The sequence below is a fragment of the Lepidochelys kempii genome, chromosome 7, assembly GCF_965140285.1.
Source record: "Lepidochelys kempii isolate rLepKem1 chromosome 7, rLepKem1.hap1, whole genome shotgun sequence".
Taxonomy (NCBI): domain Eukaryota; kingdom Metazoa; phylum Chordata; order Testudines; family Cheloniidae; genus Lepidochelys; species Lepidochelys kempii.
The window spans coordinates 72726283-72748191 of record NC_136386.1 but is presented as its reverse complement, the minus strand read 5'-3'; the positions used below and the strand labels follow the sequence as shown (position 1 = coordinate 72748191).

Sequence of the window (21909 nt, the reverse complement as noted above, 5' to 3'; positions counted from 1 at the left end):
AATGACTAATTCAGGCTTAAATCTTCTAAACACACATTCTATACATATATTAAAAAGTGTGTATGTGCACGTGTGTATCACTCCCCACCAGTGGGGTCTGATGAACACAGAAAATAATACACGGCCATGGGACAATATTCTTCTCCATCTCTCCTGTGGCACATGCACGGACTGTGCAGTGAAAGTCTAAAAGAAGGCAAGCCACGGTGATTTTGAATGGGTTGTGGCACTACTGGATTCACTGACCATGCCACAGGCTGTATGCTGCACTCTAACTGTGCCACATAGACCCTGCTGGACTGTGGTAACGTACTCTAGGCACTTAGAGTGCATCAAGAGTCCACACAGTGCAGTTAGAGCTTAATATACAGCTTGTGGCTTGGGCAGTGAATCCAGTGCCCAAAACCCTGCTGACCATGGCTGTGGCTTGCCTTCCATCAACCCCCCAGTGCACAGTCTGAAGGGGAGGAGAAGCTGTGTGGGGAGAAGGGGCAGGAGGAGGAGAGAGTGAATGTGACAGAGGAGGGAGAAGAGGCAGAGGATCATCCTAGGAAGAAGGTCCAGGCCCGAGGCAGCATAGGAGGGCAGATTTCCGAGGTCTGACTCACCTCTTTTCCCTATTTGCGAGTCAGGGGCACATTGAGGGAGGGAGGGGTCCAGGGATCCCAGGATTTGCCAGTTGGCTATAAAGAGGTAGGGGAGGGGACAGCGGGGGAGAGGTCTCGGTTTCTCTGGGGGGAGTGGAGGTTAGCAGAGAGAGGCTCAGGAAACCTCCATAATTCCTCCCTTATTTTTTTTTTCCATTAACATGCCTGAAAGTCTTACTGCAAGGTTGGCATCTTTGCCTTTAGATGTAAAATTTTGTTGTTGTTTTTTTAAATAGAGAACATGAAATATTCAGGTTATGTCTACCTAATTTTTCTGGGGCTTTTTGTAGGGATCAAACATGGCCAACTCACGTATTTTTAAAGGTATTGAACTGTGTCTACACTAGATGCAAGGTTGTGTTTAAGGTTACATGAACACTTTCTCAAGCATACCCTATTTTCCTAATCTGGAAAAATACTCTGTAGACAAATGGAGAACAGGTAGTCTTGACACCTATTTTAAATCAAAGACATGATGTACACTTAGGAAGACAAGCTCAAATGAGGGATAAGGAAACTCTCAAGACTCATCTGTGACCTATCTTGACCTCAGGAAGACAAGATTTAACATTAACATTTAAAAAAAATTGGAATTAAGTGGTAACAAATTTAAGATCTTGTGTATATATCAGAGACAAACAAAAATAGATCTCACATACCCCTTGAATTTTATTAACATGTCACTTTTGAGATAAATCTTTTAAGTGGCAACGTGCTTGCAACAAATCAGAATAGTTTCAGCAGTTATGGAATAATTACAGAGCTTGCTTTTAAATATTTTGTTGCATACAGATTTATTTAAAAAAAATTAAGATAGGAATGATCCAGCTATAAAGTATTGTTTTTAGTGCTATAGTAAGAACAAAAATATATAAATATTTTGGGAAAGGAGGTTAAGAATGGTTTTTAAAATTTCATAAGGATAATATCTCACTTCCATGAAAACAGCACCCCAAAATTAGAAACTGGTACTGAACTTCCAATGTTATAATTTTCCATGCTGGGCAAATTCAGAGAGAAAATAAGTCAAAAGTAACGTACAGTGAAGTTTTTACAGAGGTGGATGATTATTGCCTGTTTGCATGGGGGATGACATTTTTAAATTATTAGCATATATAAACTGTTTTTGGTGTAGGGATAAAATTAATCATATATTAGATGAAACCGCACACTGAAGCCTCTTTTAATTCTATGTTAGAGATCCATTTTGAAGTAATGATTTGTGCCAATTATGCAGTAAGTGAACTTGCTCAAAGTGTCACCCACCTGCCTCAGTGGGTGGGGAAACTTGATGAGGCTAATGGCAAAGAGAGACAAGCCCAGAAGTGAGGGAGGGGAACACTCTGAGAGGGGCACCATTGTAGCTGCTGCTCCTCCGCTCTGGGAGGCTCTGTCACAAGTTGGAAGGGAGGAGTGCTGACTGGTCAACATCCCCCAGCTCCTGGAGCACGGACCATGTGGTGTGAAACCACTGTTGGGTCCGTTCCAGCAGTGAGAACTAGGTAGGAGACATATGAAGCTCCGTTGACACCAATTGATCACTAAAATGACTGTTTTCTCAATTGTAGTTTATTTAAGATACTTATTTCAGGTGGAATACTAGTAGATGTGGTGTGGCATGTTTTTACAAACTATGGTAATTTTTATGACACTTGACTTCAGCAATCTCCTGTGAAATTTTTCCTGAGAAGTGGAGTGAGACCACATTTTTTGTGTGTGCAAATTACAGCACCGTTGGGATAGCAGAGTGCAGGATAGTAAGACCCTACTGTGCGTATTATACCTTGCAAACCTCCATAAAGAAATAACACTTCAAAAAATAATTAAACAGTACGTACCAGGTTACCCTACTTACTAGAACTTGAGAAGAAGTCATGACTCATTTTACCCTTTTGCATTAAATAGAAACTTAGCTGACTCGTTCATTTAAGTATTTTATTAAGAGTTGAAATTTCTAGACTTTTCCTTCTTTCTCCTGAAAATTTAACAACACAGAAAGTGACCAGATTCATATTTAATACTGCTATATTGATGTTTCATAATTACAAAGTTGCTTTTTTATGGATTCCCAGACATACCAATGTTTAATTTTAAAATGATTTCAAAGAATGAATATTTTTGTTTTTATATTGCTTAAAACTTACACTAAAGATAGTAATTAAAGTGTGTTATAGTTTTTCAGAATATTTGCATAGTGTATTATGTAAAGAGTATACACCAACATTTCTCAGAGTAGCAGCCATGTTAGTCTGTATCCGCAAAAGAAAAGGAGGACTTGTGGCACCTTAGAGACTAACAAATTTATTTGAGCATAAGCTTTCATGGGCTACAGCTCACTTCATCGGATGCATTCAGTGGAAAATACAGTGGGGAGATTTGTATACACAGAGAACATGAAACAATGGGTGTTACCATACCCACTGTAACGAGAGTGATCAGGTAAGGTGAGCTATTACCAGCAGGAGAGTCCATGGGGCAGAGGGGGGAGTGGGGACCTTTTGTAGTGATAATCAAGGTGGGCCATTTCCAGCAGTTGACAAGAACATCTGAGGAACAGTGGGGTGTAGGTGGGGAATAAACATGGGGAAATAGTTTTACTTTGTGTAATGACCCATCCACTCCCAGTCTTTATTCAAGCCTAAGTTAATTGTATCCAGTTTGCAAATTAATTCCAATTCAGCAGTCTCTCATTGGAGTCTGTTTTTGAAGTTTTTTTGTTGAAGAATTGCCACTTTTAGGTCTGTAATCGAGTGACCAAAGAGATTGAAGTGTTTTCCGACTGGTTTTTGAATGTTATAATTCTTGACATCTGATCGTGTCCATTTATTCTTTTACGTAGAGACTGTCCGGTTTGGTCAATGTACATGGCAGAGAGGCATTGCTGGCACATGATGGCATATATCACCTTGGTAGATGTGCAGGTGAACGAGCCTCTGATAGGGCCTAATCACATCAGCCACACTATGATGGTGTCCCCTGAATACATATGTGGACACAGTTGGCAACGGGTTTTGTTGCAAGAATAGGTTCCTGGGTTAGTGGTTCTGTTGTGTGGTGTGTGGTTGCTGGTGAGTATTTGCTTCAGGTTGGGGGGCTGTCTGTAAGCAAGGACTGGCCTGTCTCCCAAGATCTGTGAGAGTGATGGGTCGTCCTTCAGGATAGGTTGTAGATCCTTGATGATGCATTGGAGAGGTTTTAGTTGGGGGCTGAAGGTGACGGCTAGTGGCGTTCTGTTATTTTCTTCGTTGGGCCTGTCCCGTAGTAGGTAACTTCTGGGTACTCTTCTGGCTCTGTCAAACTGTTTCTTCACTTCAGCAGGTGGGTATTGTAGTTGTAAGAACACTTGATAGAGATCTTGTAGGTGTTTGTCTGTGTCTGAGGGGTTGGAGCAAATGCGGTTGTATTGTAGAGCTTGGCTGTAGACAATAGATCATGTGGTGTGGTCTGGATGAAAGCTGGAGGCATGTAGGTAGGCATAGCGGTCAGTAGGTTTCTGGTATAGGGTGGTGTTTATGTGACCATTTCTTATTAGCACCGTAGTGTCCAGGAAGTGGACCTCTTGTGTGGACTGGTCCAGGCTGAGGTTGATGGTGGGATGGAAATTGAGTACCTCTCCAACGCATCATCAAGGATCTACAACCTATCCTGAAGGACAACCCATCACTCTCACAGATCTTGGGAGACAGGCCAGCCTTGCTTACAGACAGCGCCCCAACCTGAAGCAAATACTCACCAGCAACCACACAACCCCCCGCTGTTCCTCAGACGTTCTTGTCAACTGCTGGAAATGGCCCACCTTGATTATCACTACAAAAGGTTCCCCCCACCCCCGCTCTCCTGCTGGTAATAGCTCACCTTACCTGATCACTCTCATTACAGTGTGTATGGTAACACCCATTGTTTCATGTTCTCTGTGTATACAAATCTCCCCACTGTATTTTCCACTGAATGCATCCGATGAAGTGAGCTGTAGCTCATGAAAGCTTATGCTCAAATAAATTTGTTAGTCTCTAAGGTGCCACAAGTCCTCCTTTTCTTTTTACCAACATTTCTGTTGTTACTTTTAAAATATGGAAGTGTGTCCTGTGAAGCCTTATTAATAATAGCAAAAATATCATTGCATGGTATGTTGCAGTTAGGGACTTCCCCAGTGTTTTATGGCTTTGTGGCTCATTAGCCACAAATATATTCTTCCTCTGCAGGAATTCTGTCAGTTTCTTGTGATGAAGCCTCTTTGTTACTTCATAAGAAGTCACAGATGTGTGAAAAGTAGGCCACAGGTCGAAGGCTGCATGCCCCCTACCCCTACAAATTGAAAGTGACAGACACCTCCCTGCTCTGCCACTAATTTGCCTCCATGTTAAATGCCTCTGAAGCACTAATTAAAATGAAAACTTCTTGAGTCCTACCAACAGACTGATCGAGTTATTTATGGTGGAAGTGGTCACCAACGGTAATTGCAGCACATCCTTGAACAAATAGAAATTTTTGCACTCAAGAATAGCGCCAGGCTGACAGGGGTCATAGAGTTCAAGCCCACTGAAACAAGAGGCCAAAGAAAGGCAAAATCAGTGTTCTGTTCATCTTAATACAAAATCTCCTTTGTCTTGGTTAACTGCTTAGGTGTCCGAGTTGCTTTTTAGTCCTTTGAGACCTAATTATGCTTCCTTTAACTAATCACCATAAAAACTTCATTAGGGAATAATGTGACTACTACTGCTGAATTTTAATTTAACCATGATACTTGTCTACTGTGGTCCTGAAAAGGTGACTTTTAAATTTGACAGTCTTGCCTATTTCTTTTCAATGAATGAACAGATTATAATTTTTTAAAACTTTTTAGCCAAGTGCACATCCATGTAACAGCCATGATTTTTCAGTGGAGGCTTACTGTCCGCACAAAACTGCTCATGGGAAGCCAGGAAGATACTAATGTTCTAAGATGGGGTTAGAGAGCATATTAATAATTGATTTCACTGGTGTTGCATGCTGGAATGCAGCATCTTTTTCAAAAAGAGGGCACAGATACTACATTAGATGTTTCTTAGAGCCTGAATGTAAAATTAAACTCACTAAATATATTTTTAAGATTAACTTTTTAAGTAGTCTTGTACAGTACGCCTAACTTGACATAGTAAAAATAAATGGTTAAGTTGACTTCCTTGCCATGAAATTATATTTTTCATTGACATGCTGGCCGCTCTTTATGCTTTTTCTCAAGTGTGATGGCAGAATGTACTGTGATTTTGTTGCAGTAGAGACCTGGAAAATTATAGATAAAAGTTCTTGCTCACAGTTTAGTAGTATAATAGGAATAAATTATAATAGGTGTCAATATAACCATTTTAAAACACGATTTACACACTAATGTATTCAACAGCATGATACCAATATGTGAGCCTGAATTACAGTCATCTGTTGTGGGCTAATAATCTTGATATGCATTTGAACCACATGTTGTATTCCCAAGTATTTTGTCATGTAGCTTGAATAGTAAATCTTATGATAATTAAAACTAGCATTTATGTTGGGGCTAATGCATCTTAATGAATGTACTCAGTAGGCTAGTTGTATTGTGTCCACTGAAAACATTTTCTGCCTTTTTTTTCATCTTTCAGAAGGCTTGGAGGAATTTTAAACATTTGCTTAACACCTTAATTTCACTTTCTTTCAGGAGACAAGTTGGAATATTTATTAAATCATCACTACTGTCAGCCACCAAATCTCATTAGGCTTCACTGAACAAACCAAGTTTAAAATTTGTCAAGCAGCAGGACCAGTTGCTAAGGGTGACAGTGCACGGGAAGGATTAAAAGTGAACAATGACTCAACTGAAACTATACGTCAGATTACTAGGAGCCTATCTGTTCATCAGTCTTCATATTCAAGGTAAATTCATATTCATTTAAATAATCTCATTGTTTTTTAATAATCTTTCATTTGGAGTGGCTGTAAATTCCAGTGGTTTTATGATATGGGTCCTGTTCAAATATCTGAATGTACAGTACTGTTCTTTTACGAGAGTAAAGATTGTGTGGCTAATCAGTTGCACGTTTGTGTTAGAAGATTGTGAGGGAGTAAATTTAGTAATGAGTGTTTAAATTGATTTAAATGTTAGGTCTTTTCTATCTCTCTTTCTCAGTGTGCATGAGTGAATCTCACTAATTGTGATTGATATCATGTCTGCATAAAAGGGATGACTTTATTTATATTTCCTTACGCAAATGTGAATAACTTGTATTTTCTTTTTGGATCTGATATCATGGGCATGTATAGATGTTACTGTGGACAAGTGATCAGTCAGCCTCAAACTGTCCAAAGAAGTACGCAGAATTGCTGATGACAATCCATGGTACAAATTATGAAAGTGTGAAAATCATGTTCTGAACATATGCAGTAGTTTTCTGCTAAGTTAATTACATATGCGCATCACTACTTACCCTGAGAGCTCCAAATTAGCACTTCTAAGTGTTTTGGGAAACTAGGGTGTGTTGGTAAATAGGAGTACTTGTGGCACCTTAAAGACTAACCAATTTATTTGAGCATAAGCTTTCGTGAGCTACAGCTTGCGAATACAGACTAACACGGCTGTTACTCTGAAGCCTTGGTAAATAGGATCTTCCTGTTGCTTTCCTTGTGGAAAAAGCTCCCTAGCCTAAGGGAATATGTAAACGACTGGGAACCAGGAGGGCTGCTTGTACTCTATTTGCAGCACTTCACAACCCTTACTTTGAGTGGTCTGTTACTACAGCCTTGATGGCTGAAGTCTGGAAGTTGCAGTTTAGCATAGAAATACTTATTGAGTGGTAGTTCATGGCCTTGTTGAAGCAGGGGAACTGCTTTTCATTTGCGCAAGCTGTAAGCCTTTGGAAATTAAGTACTGTGCATGTACATCAGTGTTTCTGTTACGTTTCAGAGCACACGTAAGAGAAGATGTGCTATATGTCCATCCACTAATGGGCAAGGAGAAATCTTCTATTGAGAGGAGGAGACCTATACCATCAGTTTCTTCAAAATTTGAGCTTTCATTCAAAACCAAAAACCTGGAAAATTGTAGTTTTATGAAAAAAGAAAAGGAGAACTTGTGGCACCTTAGAGACTAACAGATTTATTTGAGCATAAGCTTTCGTGAGCTACAGCTCACTTCATTGGATGCATTCAGTGGAAAATGCAGGTTGCAGAGGAGTTCACAAACATACACAGGGCATACCCGAGTAGAGTTCTTTCCTAAGTCTACAGACTGCTCCAGTACCACTGCATTGATTATAGCTTTGCCAAACAGCTGTGCAGTTAACAGGACTCTAGACAGTTTGACTGCTATTATTTAGTGCATATATGTAAACAGGTTAGCAGCTTCTTGCCAGACACACATCAATCACTACTTGATGTCATATGGATGGCTCAGTTTTATTTTTAGATGTCACTTGAGCTGCTTATTCTTCATGAGTAAGAGCCCTCCAGAAATGGAATTAGATGTAAAGGGAAAATTATTTTGTAGTTCTCCAGGTGATGGGTCTTCTCTGTAACTTGAAGTCTTCAAATCATGATTTGAGGACTTCAGTAACTGAGCTAGAGGTTAGGGGGTCTATTACAGGAGTGGGAGGGTGAGGTTCTGTGGCCTGCAATGTGCAGAAAGTCAAAGTAGATGACTGGTGCCTGTGCCCTGGATGCCCCTGTGCCGTCTGACCTGAGGGCATCAAGGGCAGAGAGGTCTCTGCTGTCCCTCACTTTCTTCTGAATTCCTTTGGTGGTGAGACAGCTCCCCCTGTCTGATTCTCTGCACACATTATGACTTTGCTACTCTTTTATATAGTTAGGTTAATATAGGTTTTTCAGGGTTTTTTTTAATAGTGGTAGGCGTGACACGCACCCCAAGTTCTTCGCAGTTATATTGTTGTGATCTGATTAAGATATAATTATGATGTATTTTATGCAAGATAAGTGATGCAGGGTGTCGTTGGAGAGGTTGTGATTTGCTGAATGTGATTGTCCTATTTGTATGTGTGTATCTTCTTTGTATCTGAGGTTATGAATATTGACTATGTATCTGTATTTCAGGTATAGTTGCACCTGGGTGGTGCCCACTGGACAGGATGCTTTCAATCTGGATGGTGGGTGGGGAAGGGCCTGTTCAGAGCAGTGGGCCATTGGGAAAAAAACAGAGGGCCTTGGGGGGAGGCTTGTCTCCTACCTGGGGAGTCTTCCTGAGAGCGCTACAGAAAGCCTCCAAGTGATGGCTGCTGTGACTCTGCAGGAACATGTGATGAGACCACATGTCTTTGGACTCCCATCTTGGGATGTCAGTGTTTTTCCATGGACCAGTCTGGGAACCAAGTTTTGGGAACAAAAGGTTCCCACCATATGCTAAGGCTGTCTAGGGCAGGGAGTGACATCATCTGGTGTTCTTCACTCCCCACCCAGGAAGACTCCTGGAAACACCTGAGCAGCGAAGACTGAACTGGGGGAAGTGCTGAACCCAGGCTAAAGGGATTTTTAGCCTGTGAATAAAACAGCTGGCTTTGCAGCTTGGAACCCCCAAGTGCAGCTTGCCCCTTAAGAATCTGCAGCCTGCTTGTATAATCTTTTAGGTTGAGAATCTGATATTCATATTAAATCTATTTAGTTTATTAAGTTTAGTTTGCATTTTTGTTTATTTGCTAGGTAATCTGCTTTGATCTGTTTGCTTTTACTTACAATCACTTAAAATCTGTCCTTTGTAGTTAATAAACTTGTTTTTGCTTTATCTAAACAAGTGAGCTGAAGCCCAACAGTCTCCGAGGAGAGACTTTAACAAGGGTAAAGGATCTCCTGCGAGATCTTTACCCTCTGTATTGACAGCGCAGAAGGCAGGCGTCTCAGGCTGTCACAAAGCCTCAGCCGCGGCTCCCGCAGAGGCAGGAACCTGACCTCCTGTGCCGGGAAGGCTTCTGCGGCACCGAGCACTTGAGTGCTAAAAATAGCCACGGTGCGGACCACGTGCTCTGCTCAGGTGCCGACAAGAACGTCAGCACCGACCCCCTCTGGGCTAAAAATAGCTGCTGTGCAGGTTGCATGCTCTGCTCCGCTGCCAACAAGAACTTTGGCACCAACCCCCTCCAGGCTAAAAATAGCTGTGGTGCTGACTGCGTGCTCTGCCTCAGTGCTGGGAAGAACGTTGGCATCAAACCTGCCTCCAGCACCAGCAGTGGACCCCCTGCAGGGCTCCTCCACACGCCCTGAGGCACCACTGAGGCTTTCAATTGACAATGCGCTAGAGCACAGTTCAAGCTAAGCACAGCCCAGGGAGCAGGAGCAACAGTTTCTCACTCAAGATGACCTCAGTACCACCTGAGCCTAACTCCCTGCTCCTGGATACACAGGGCTCATTTTTTGAACAGCCGCTCTCCGCACCTGAACTGGCTACCTTTACTGATAGCGAACCTGATGTACAGCAGAAGGCGGAGTTCTCCCCACCTGCTTCTCCTCCTCCACCGGAATCTTTTCCGCCTCAAGTCACGGCTCACAACCACCATTCTTAGTTTCCCTACTGTACCCCTCCGTAGACAGCACTGGGTTCTCCTACCTTATGCCTTGGCCTCAGTGGTACCCTTGGCCAAATCCTCCTACCACTCACCCTCAGACCTCTTCTACCGAACCACTACCTCCTTCTGTGCCTCAATCTCCAGCTCCATCCACTTCTAGGGTGCCTGAACCCCTCCTGAGAACATGAGCTGTGGACCATATCCTAACTTACTGACCCTTGGCTCTCCATCAGCTCCAGACGGAGCCCTCTTCCCTCCGCCTTCACAGAACATGGACGACTGTAAACAATTTCAAGAACTTTTCCAGAGGGTGACACTCAGTCAAGACATCCCCTTAGAAGAGGTTCAGGAAACACAACATAGGCTCCTCAGAATCCTTCAACCCTCTGTGCCCTCAAAGATCGTGCTCCCCATAAATGAGGCACTCTTGGAGCCAGCTGACACACTCTGGCAAACTCCAGCTTCTTTATTACCAACTTGCAAAAGGCTGAACGTAAATACTATGTTCCCGCTAAGGATGCTGACTTCCTATTTTCTCATCCACAACCGAACTCTCTTGTCATAGATGTAGTTGCACAACGGACAAAACAGCCGCAATACAAGGACCTTAAACGCTTTGACGTCTTCGGTCGCAAGGTTTACACGTCCTCCACTCTACAATAAACTTTTCGAATTTGCCTCCTACATTCCAGAGGATATGAGATCAGACTTTAAATCAATCCTGGTTGAGGGCCAGTTAATTTCCAGAACGGCCCTACAAGCAGCTCTGCTACTGCAACTACTGTGGTTAAATGCAGATCTTCATGGCTCTCTGCATCTGGCATCCCTAAAGATCTGAAGACCAAAGTGGAGGACCTCCCCTTTGATAAGGATAAACTTTTCTCCAAAAAACCTGATGAACTCCTCCACACCATGAAAGATTCTAGAGCAACACTGCGCACCCTGGCATTCACCCATCTTTTCCCAGGAGGCAACAATACCAACCCTACCAAAGACTACGCACACAACAGCATTATCGGCCTCAACCCAAATCATACGACATAACTAGGAGTCGCACTAGACCCCCTTAGCACAGACAAAATCAAGCTCAAGCAGCCACCTCCCACCCACTGGGGAATAAACAACAATTTTGAAATATTGGTAAAGGGTCTGCAGGACACCCTCTTGAATCCACCGCCTACTTGCCCGTTTGGCCACCGCCTCCAGAGTTTCCAACATGCCTGGCAGTGGATTACACAGGACCGCTGGGTCTTTGAAAGAGTTCAGTCTGGTTACTCTATCCCCTTTATATCCTACCTTTCCCCCTTTCCTGTCCCTTTTCAGGGACCCCTCTCACGAGCACTTACTTCGCGTAGAAGTGGCTCACCTTCTACAACTAGGCACAGTGGAAACTGCCAACACAAGATCAAGGGAAAGGGTTCTACTCCTATTACTTTCTGATTCAGAAAAAGACCGGGGGATGGAGGCCTATACTGGACCTATGCCGACTGAATAAATTCATGAGGATACAAAAATTCAAGATGATCACACTGGGCACAGTAATTCCTGCACTGGATCAAGGAGACAGGTTCACAGCCCCCTACCTACAGAACACTTATTTTCATATACCAATTCATCCAGCTCACAGACACTTCCTATGATTCACAATCGGTCACGACCATTTTCAATACAGAGTTCTTCTTTTCGGACTCTCCACAGCACTGAGAGTCTTTTCCAAGACTCTAGCCATGGTCGTGGTTCACCTCCACAGACATGGAATCACGCTTTTTCCCTACCTGGACGATTGCCTCATCAAGGGCAACTTCTATGGCGAGACACTTCAAGCTACCCATTTCGCCATCTCCCTCTTTCACAGCCTAGGCCTCCAAATAAACTTCCAGAAATCCACCCTGACACCTACACAACAGATGGAGTTAATTGGAGCTCATCTGGACTCAATCTGAAGCAGAGCCTCACTCCCAAATCACTGATTCCTCACTATCACAGCTGATATGCACGCTCTCTGTTGGTCCCAGGACACAGGCAAAAATCTGCCTACAGCTCCTTGGTTACATGGCAACCACCAATTTTGTGGTCCAGCATGCCAGGCTATAAATAAGATGTCTTCAGGGCTGGCTCAACTCCAACTTCAAAGCCAACAGACACACCTTAGGGATGCTGCTAACTCCTCCTCCCAGTGTTCTAGCTTCCCTACACTGGTGGACAAGACCAGAAAACTGGTCTGGGGAGTGCATCTAGGAGGACACAGGGCACAAGGCCAATGGTCCACATCAGAGACGCGCCTACACATAAATCTCTTAGAGCTCAGAGCAGTGCGACGAGCATGCCTTCACTTTCTTCCTTTCATAAAGAACAAATCTTTTCAGGTCTTAACAGACAACATAGCATGTATGGTTTACATCAACAGACTAGGGAGAGCCCGATCACATTCCCTATGCGTGGAAGCCATCCGACTATGGAATTGGTGCACACAACATCAAATACAAATCATTGCCTCATAACTACCTGGCTGCCACAATACTACTGCTGATGCACTCAGCAGGCACTTCTTGACAGAACGCAAATGGGAACTGCACCCCGCAGTATTTCAACAGCTCTTCTCCCTCTGGGGCAACCCATCAATAGACCTCTTTGCCACAACCCAGAATTGAAAATATTGCCTGTTTTGCTCCAGAGTGGGACTCAGGACTGCATCCCTAGGAGACGTGTTCCTCATCCCATGGAACATCTCTCTTCTGTATGCCTTCCCACCAATCCCTCTGCTACACAGGGTTCTTCGGAAGATCATAGACAATAATGCGTGGGTCATACTTATTACCCCGGCTTGGCCCAAACAGTCGTAGTATCCTTACCTAATCCGCATGTCCTCCCATCATCCATGGACTCTCCCACCATAAAACGATTTCTCACAGGCCTACAAAATCTCTACCCTGAAATTTACCCAATGGCAACTACATGGAATCTTAACCTCGTTCTTCACGGTCTCATGAAACCCCTCCACTCGAGCCCTTGGCTACCTTGTCTCTTCTTCATATGTCCATGAAGGTAGCTTTCTTAATTGCAATAACATCAGCAAGGAGAGTTGGTGAAATAAGCGCCCTGATGGCCTATCCTCCCTACACAACCTTCTCCAAAGACAGAGTCACTCTGAGACCACATCCTAAATTTCTCCCTAAGGTGGTATCCACCTTCTACCTTAACCAACCAATATACGTACCTATTTTCTATCTAAACCTCATGAGACTCTGAAAGAGGCAACCCTGCATACTCTCGATGTCAGGCAAGCAATTGCCTTTTATTTAGACAGGACTGAGCCACTCCGTAAGTCCCCACGACTCTTTGTCTCCATTACCGAAAGATCGAAAGGTGCGGCTATCTCTAAGCAACGTCTGTCCAAGTGGATCTCTAACTGCATCAGATGCTGTTACAGTACTCATTATATTCAACCACCTGAAGGCATTTGAACTCATTCCACTCGAGCTATGTCGACATCCATTGCCTTTCTACATAACGTACCCTTTCCTGACATCTCTAAAGCGGCTACATGGTCCTCTGAACACGTTTGCCAAACTCTCTGCTATCACGCAAGATACCACGACAGACACCATAGTAGGCCATACAGTACTGTCTACAGTACTCACTGCCGCATCTTCAAAGTCCCACCGAGCATGGTGGGTACTGCTACACATTCACCTAGAGTGGAGCACCCACAGGGACAGCACTCGAAGAAGAAGAGAAAGTTATTCACCTTGCAGTAACTGAAGTTCTTCGAGATGTGTCCCCCTGTGGGTGTTCCACTCCCCACCCTCCTCCCCTCTACTTTGGAGTACTAGTATTCTATACCCTAGTGCTCTGTTCCCCCTCGCCCCCAGCCTGGCCCCATGGGCTCCCTCTCCCCCGCTCACTCACATGTCACTTCACATGGAGAGAAAGTTTCTCTCCTGGCCCCGAGGAGCCCTGCCCCTGCCAGAGACTGAAGGGTGCGGGCAGGGAGGGTCAGAGAGACTCAGCTTCGCTCCACCAGTGATGGTTTGCACTGCTCCGGGCTCCTTGGGGGCGGGGTGGGGGGGTGGAGCCGGAGCCCTCAGCCAACCGGCTGAGGAGTGAATGGGTGGAGGGGAGGGGAGGGGCCAGCAGGGCGGGATCTGGGAGAAGCCTGCTGGCCCAGTGCTGGGGAGGGGACAGAGAAAAGGAGTCTGCGCTGCAGCCAAGTGAAGTCCCGCCACAGCCACCGAGGGGAAGCCCTGAGCCCCTTGCGGCGGCGCCCCCCTGACTAGACTAGGGAATCCAGGAGTTGCCACTATAAAAATAAACCCATGGGTTCTTGCAGGGGGGAGAGTCTTTTGACCACTGCAGATTTCAGCTTACAGTGCTGTTTAAAGCAAGGAAACCCCAAAGAGGAAGTTGTTGATGTGATTGTTAAAGACAGACATCCTTTTTTGCACATTAACTATTTCCTATATGGCTTAACTAGAATAGTTTTATTGCCAAAGAAGTAGAACCCTAGTTCCACAATTTCACAGTGCAGAGACTGAAGATTTTAGAAAAGGTGCTGTCGTATTTTGTCACTCATTCTCCCATTGTTATAAAAATGTGCCCTCTGCTGAAATTTTGCACAGAAGAACATCATTCTCTTTTTATTCGCCTCTTAAAAAATTAAGTTTGGCTATTTAAATTTTAAAACAAAATTTAAAAAATAAGTTGAAAGTTTAACTCTTACCTGCTGATCCTTGCTCCAAAAGAACAGGGCAGCTATCCATATGACTGTCTTCAGAGATCACATGCCTGGTACTTGAGATGTCACTGGAAGGGGGATGTTATGCTAAATTTGTCAGACTTCAGAAAGCAGTAAAATAATTAACACTTTTTTACACTCCAAGAAGATGAAGATGTTTTTAAAAGGGAACGTGCTGACATATAAGCATGTTACCTAGAGCAAAATCCACATAACAGTGTATGTTAAATCATTGCTGTCCTCAACCTTGGTATTAGGTAGAAAACTGGTAGATTTCAGTTTTGTTGTAGCAGATGCTTTTCAGAATCTGTGTTTCAACATACAAAAATAATCTTTAAATGAAAGTAACTTCATAAAAAATTCAGTCAGCTGTTGTTCACAGAGAAGGTCCAGAGACTCATTACAATGGGTCTGACTTCTTCTTGCAGTTCTTTGAAGGCAGAAACCAAACCTGTCAATCAAGATCGGCAGGGTGTGGCCTCTCTGAAGACCCAGTCAGCCAGTAGGAACTGGCCTGTGAAACTGTAGGAAGGTTTTCCTGACCATTATTCCTGTTCAGAGCAACAGAAGAGAAAAAATTAAAAACAACCAGAAAAGGATCCTTTTTATTCTTAGTGGTTAGATTATTAGATTCTAAGCGTTTGTCTACAATTGACCAGCATAGTTATGTCAGAATAATGATTCTACCATAGTTATACTGGTAAAACTCCCTGTGTGGATACACTGTTCTGAAATAAAGATGATTTCGCCAAACCAGCTGTTTAAACTGTGTAAGCCTGAATCTTTTATAAACTATAATTTAAGACTGATGTGCTGACATAGTTTCTGCTGCTTCTTCTTTGACTATCGGGAATAAAGGGTATCCTGAAAGTTTCTTAGGCATTTTGTGTTGAGTTCCCCTCTACACAACATCTTGCCTTGTCAATTTTTTCTGTCTTGTAATCAGATCAGACACAACTGTTTAGCAGGTCTTTAGTATGGTGTCATTGATTCCATTCAAAGACATATTTGATGCTAAAGTTCCTTTGGATCAGAAATAGTTATTTCTGTGCCAGACCACTCTCTTGTTAGGTGAATCGTTCTTCCTTGCCAGAAAGTTCACATTTGCATACTTCCCAAAGCCCAGGTCCCAGAATACACATTACTAAACTGTGATATTTTTCTCTCAGTTAGGATGCATACAGCCAAGCTTTGAACTTCCCATATCTCTATAGACTGTAAAATAAATAAATGGGAAGTCATGCTGAATTACGAACTTTATGAAATCATAAATATGGAATGAAGTTGTTTTGTATGAGCTGTTACATTAAACATGCCATTTAAAAAAGTCAAATTGTTTACCAGCTATACATTGGTAAGCAACTCTTTGCAAAGAGATGTACCTTTAAAGGAGTATTTTGGAGGTCTTCTGGACCCTCCATAGTAGCTATTAAAACTGAATCTCATTTTCTTTTCTAAGCCTGATTTACAACTAATTTTTCTTCTCCACCTCCTAACTTCACCAAAATCAAACTATTCCACTTCTCATTTTGCATGCCACATTTTTCCCATAGTAAAATTTCTCTGGAAGGTTTGGGGGTGGGTGGGTGGGTTACAAATTGCTTTCGAGATACAGTCTTCCAGAATTCTCACTTCTGGGTCTTACCTAACTAGCAGAACTACCACAGCTGTTAAAGAATGTTGTCCCCTAAGGCTGCGGTAGCAGGATAGGGCAGAAGCAAGGTCCCCTATCGTGGTGTGGTACTCAGTGTCCACACAGTATAAATGCTGATCAGTCCAGTCATTTCCTTCTTGGTAGTGGAGAGTGAAAGAACCCTCTTTCATGGAGCTTCTTCATTACTCCAGCACTTCTTGTAGTAATGCCTTTACGGGAGGAAAACTGACTGCGCAACAGCTTCAACCCACTTACATGTGGCAGAACTGTGTTGATTACAGACAGATGCAGGGTGAATTTGATTTAAATCACTAGTCAGGAAGACTCTATTTAATCATGGATTTCTACATAAAAGTGCTTTCTTGTTGGTTGTTTTAACCTTAATAGGTATTCTTCACAACTCAGAGGTAGATATAGGTTTAATTTTTAGAAGGTACACGCTATACATTTTAAAGTGATTTATTTTGAAAACTTTTCAGGTTAGTTTTACTGCTGTATCAAAAAATGAATGATTGTTTGGTTATTTTATTTACCAAAGGTAATTGAAGCAGGTATTTACGAAGTCATTGGGAGGTGAACTATCTCCAATTCAACAGGTTAATCATTAATATTTGGAGGATTTTCTTGCCCTGCTGTATTAGGAGAACATCACCAGACAGACATTTAAATTGTTTTATTTAACTAAAACAACAATGTTAGGTATTCTGGATTTTTTTCTTCAACAGCATACATATAATATTTTAATAAAATAAGCATATGAATTTTTGAATTTATTTAAACATTCAAGTTTTTTAAAATCAGGTTTGTTTTTGTTAAAATTGTTTTTAACTAAAATAGTTAAATGAAATATTTTAGTTCTGTTCCGCCCCCAACAATCTTCTATTCATTGAACTTTTTGAAATTTTGCACTTTTAGAGAGCGGTAAGGGATTGACTCTGTGTACACAAATTTGCAGAGGGACTATAGGGTTGAAGTTTATTATTTCTCACCTCTATATATTTATTTATTTATTTTAAAACATTGTTGCTGTTAACAAGCATGTTATCTCTGGAGACACAAATCCACAGTCTGAGAACTGCAAAACTAAGCATCTCTGATGATCTCTTCTAAACTGAGCACTGAGTCCCATTGGGTAGTGTGACAAAGTTCCTCCTCTGCCTCGGTGGGTCCTGCACTTATTGGCAGATTTGCTTGCCTCAGGCAGCCCTCCGTTTGGCCACTCTTGCTAGTGGCTCAAATCTGCTGTCCACTCAGCTAATCTCATCACTGGCCAGCATGGGGGAAAAGGAGAACAATCCCAGCAGTCTCTGTGTCCCACCCTCTGGTGTTTCTTACAGACCAGGTCAACTCCTCCTGTGTCCAATCAGGAGTTGGGGGGATGGAAGGGGAACCCGGGCCCACCCTCTATACCAAGTTCCAGCCCAGGGCCCTGTGGATAGCAGCTGTCCACAATGTTCCCTATATCAGCTGCGTGACACCTACAACTCCCTGGGCTACTTCCCCATTGCCTTCCCCCCAGCACCTTCTTTATCCTCACTGCAGGATCTTCCTCCTGAAGCCTGGTCACGCTTGAACTCTTCACTCCTCCAGCAGCACGCCTTCTCACTCCCTGCTCCTGGTGCGCCCCCCTATTAACTGATGGGAGATCCTCTTTAAACCAGGTGTCCTGATTAGCCTGCCTGCCATAATTGAATCTAGAAAGTTCTTAATTGGCTCCAGGTGTCTTGATTAGCTTGCCTGTCTTAATTGGTTCTGGCAGGTTCCTGATAGGTCTAGGGCAGCCCCTGCTCTGGTCACTCAGGGAACAGAAAACTGTTCATCCAGTGGCCAATATATTTGCCTTCTACCAGATTCCTGTATCCCACTGGTCTGGGTCTGTCACAGTAGATAGAAAGATTAACCTAAATAATCTATACAGAAGCCCCTGGAACCCCATAAAATTGGGTCCCTAATCCATGAACTATTGGAACTCATTAACAAAACTTTTCTTAAACATTACATGAATATATTGTCTCATACTATGGAATCAGAATTCATAATCCATATTCCATGATGAGAAATCTTTTGAGCTATAATGTATCTTAATTAACACTGTCTTTATGTAGGTTTTTTCCTCAAAAAGCATTTTATAAAAAAAAATTGGATTTAAATAAAAAAATCCAATTTTTTTAAAATCATTGATTTTTATCCACCCAGGTTTTCAAATGATAACTCACAAGGCATAACTTGTACAAAATTTATCATATGATACAATGTGTGACAACAGGATTTGGTGGTGATGGGGACTTCAACTACACAGACATCTTTTGGGAAAATAATACAGCAGGGCACAGATTATCCAACAAGTTCTTGGAATGCATTGGTGCATTTTTTTTAATTTCAGAAGGTGGGGAAGGCAACTGAGGAGAGGCTCTTCTAATTTGATTTTGACAAATAGGGAGGAACTGGTTGAGAATTTGAAAATGGAAGGCAGCTTAGATGAAAGTGATCATGAAATGATAAGAGTTCATGATTGTAAGGAATGGTAGGATGGACAACTGCACAATAAAGGCAATGGATTTCAAGAAGGCAGACTTTAGCAAACTCAGGGAGTTGGTAGGTAAGATCCCCTGGGGAGCAAGTCTACGGTGACAAAAAGGTTCAAGAGAGTTGGCAGTTTTTCAAAGAGACATTATTAAGTGCACAAGAGCAAACTATTTCAGTGCATAGGGAAGGTAGGAAGTATGGCAAGAGAGCACACTGGCTTAACCAGTAGATCTTCAATGATCTGAAACTCAAAAAGGAGTCCTACAAAAAGTGGAAACTATATTCATCCTTTGTAATTTGACCTAAACAACCACAAACATGTAGGGACAAAATTAGAAAGGCCAAGGCACAAAACAAGATTAAACTAGCGAGAGAGATAAAAGGCAACAAGAAAACATTCTGCAGATACATTAGAAGCATAAGGAAGACCAAGAACAGGGTAAGCCTGTTACTGAACGAGAGAGGGAAAGACAATAACAGAAATGTGGAAATGGCAGAAATGCTAAATGACTTTATTTCAGTTCTTACCAAATAGTTTAGTAGCGATTGGATGTCTAACATAGTGAACACCAGTGAAAATGAAGTAGTATCTGAGGCTCAAATAGGTAAAGAACAAGTTAAAAATTACTTAGATAAGATAGATGTCTTTAAGTCACCAGGGCCAGATTAAATACATCCTAGAATACTCAAGGAGCTGAGTGAGGAGATATTTGAGCCATTAGTGATTATTTTTGAGAAGTCATGGAAGATGGGAGAGCTTCCAGAGGACTGGAACAGAGCAAATATAGTGCCAGTCTGTAAGAAGGGGAATAAGGACAACCTGGGAAATTAGAAACCAGTCAGCTTAACTTCAGTACCCGGGAAGATAATGGAGCAAATTATCAAGTTATCAGTTTGTAAACATCTGGAAGATAAGGTGATAAGTAAGAGTCAGCATGGATTTGTCAAGAACAAATTGTGTCAAACCAACTTAATAGCTTTCTTTGGCAGAGTAACAAACCTTGTGGATGGGGGGAAGTGGTAGATGTGGTATATCTTGACTGTAGTAATGCTTTTTATGCTGTCTCATATGACCTCATAAACAAACTAGGGAAATAAAACCTAGATGGAGCAGTCAAGCTGGAAGGGCAGATCGAGTGGGGTCCCACAGGGATTGGGCCTGGGTCTGGTTCCGTTCAAGAACTTCATCAATGATTTAGATAATGTCATAAAGAGTACTCTGATAAAGTTTGTGGACAATACCAAGCTGGAAGAGGTTGCAAGTGTGTTGGAGGATAGGATTAAAATTCAAAATGATCTGGAGAAATGGTCTGAAGTAAATAGGAGGCAGATTAATAAGGACAAATGCAAAGCACTCCAGTTAGGAAGGAACTATCAGTTGCACATATACAAAATGGGAAATGACTGCCTAGGAAGCAATATTGCGGAAAGGAATCTGGAGGTTTTAGTGGATCACAAGTTAAAGTATGAGTCAACAGTATAACACTGTTGCAAGAAAAAGTGAACATCATTCTGGGATGTATTAGCAGGATTGTTGTAAGCAAGACATGAGAAGTAATTTTTCTCCTCTGCTCTATTCTGAGAAGGCCTCAACTGGAGTACTGTGGACAAATTGAAGAAGTCTAGAGGAGAGCAACAAAAATGATTAAAGGTCTAGAAAACATGACTTATGAGGAAAGATTGAAAAAATTACGTTTGTTTAGTCTGGAGAAGAGAAGACGAGGTGAGGGGGCGGAGGAGAGCATAACAGTTTTCAAGGACATAAAAGATTGTTTCAAGGAGGAGCAAGAAAAATTATTGTTGTTAACCTCTGAGGATAAGACAAGAAGCAGTGGGCTTAAATTGTAGCAAGGAAGGTTCTTCTTTGAGTGCTTGTTCACGTCCATTCCACATTAGGTGTGTGCACGCCGCATGCACGACTCGTGTCTGTTGCGTGAGGGACGGGCATCAAACTGAACGGTGTAGGATTTGCAAGGCGTTTAAGCCAAGAACAAGGAAAGAAAGAGACTTTCGTTTAAAGCAGCTGTTGATGGAGGCCGCATTGCAGCCACCGGGCTCGGAGTGCCCAACCCCGGCTCAGGCTTCCTCGGTGCGTATTGCCCCGGAGCCGTTGAGAGACCCAGCACCGGCTAAGCACCGTAAACTGTCGGCCACAGAGCGCCAGACTAGGCCCTGGCACCGATTGTTCTCCCCGGTGCGGCCCCCGGCGCAGCCAAAAGGAAGGCGCAGTTGTTCCCCGCACAGGGGGCCAGTGCCTCCCAAGACCCTGAGCGCCGATAAGAGTGGGAAGGCCGCAGTACTGGCTCTGATACCGGCAGTCCCAGCAGCACAAGTGCCACCGAGCATCAGTGCGGACGATGGGCTCGAGGGCATAACGGATCAGCCCTCCATGCCTGGCACCTTTGAGGCTGCAAAGGGCCTCATCGAGCTGTCAGCAGCGAGCCCCCTCTCTTTTGGGGAGAACCCTCCAGCACCCATGCCTCGGGTGCTGTTGAGGGGTAAGCCAGCAATGGTGTGCCACTCGAGGACACCGTTCCGGCACCGCTTCCGAAGTTGGTCCCGGTCGAGCTCCGACTCCGCGGACTCACAGTTGCCAGTGGCCCAGAAGGAGGTCATGGCACCGGGAGTGGGTCGGCGTGAGGAAGCACTGGAAAGGGCACACTGCTCTCCGGCACCACCCAGAGACCAGCACCGGGCGTCGTCGAGATGGCCTTCACCAGAGGACTCCCACAGACGGTCCTGGTCCAGGGAACGCCAACACCGGTCCAGATCCCAGTCCCGGGGATACCGGTACTGCTCCTGCTCCCGCTCAGCCAGGAGCCGCTC

At 43.2% G+C, this 21909-nt stretch overlaps 1 protein-coding gene across 1 annotated transcript in view; it reads left to right on the top strand.

The window, feature by feature from the left end:
• BMPR1A (bone morphogenetic protein receptor type 1A) overlaps window positions 1-21909 on the top strand; it is a 172012-nt gene that overhangs the window by 75001 nt on the left and 75102 nt on the right. Inside the window, exon 3 of the mRNA XM_073353348.2 lies at window positions 6322-6536. Coding sequence (XP_073209449.1) covers window positions 6470-6536 — 67 coding nt within the window. The 5' untranslated portion in view covers window positions 6322-6469. The remainder of the gene's footprint in view (window positions 1-6321; window positions 6537-21909) is intronic.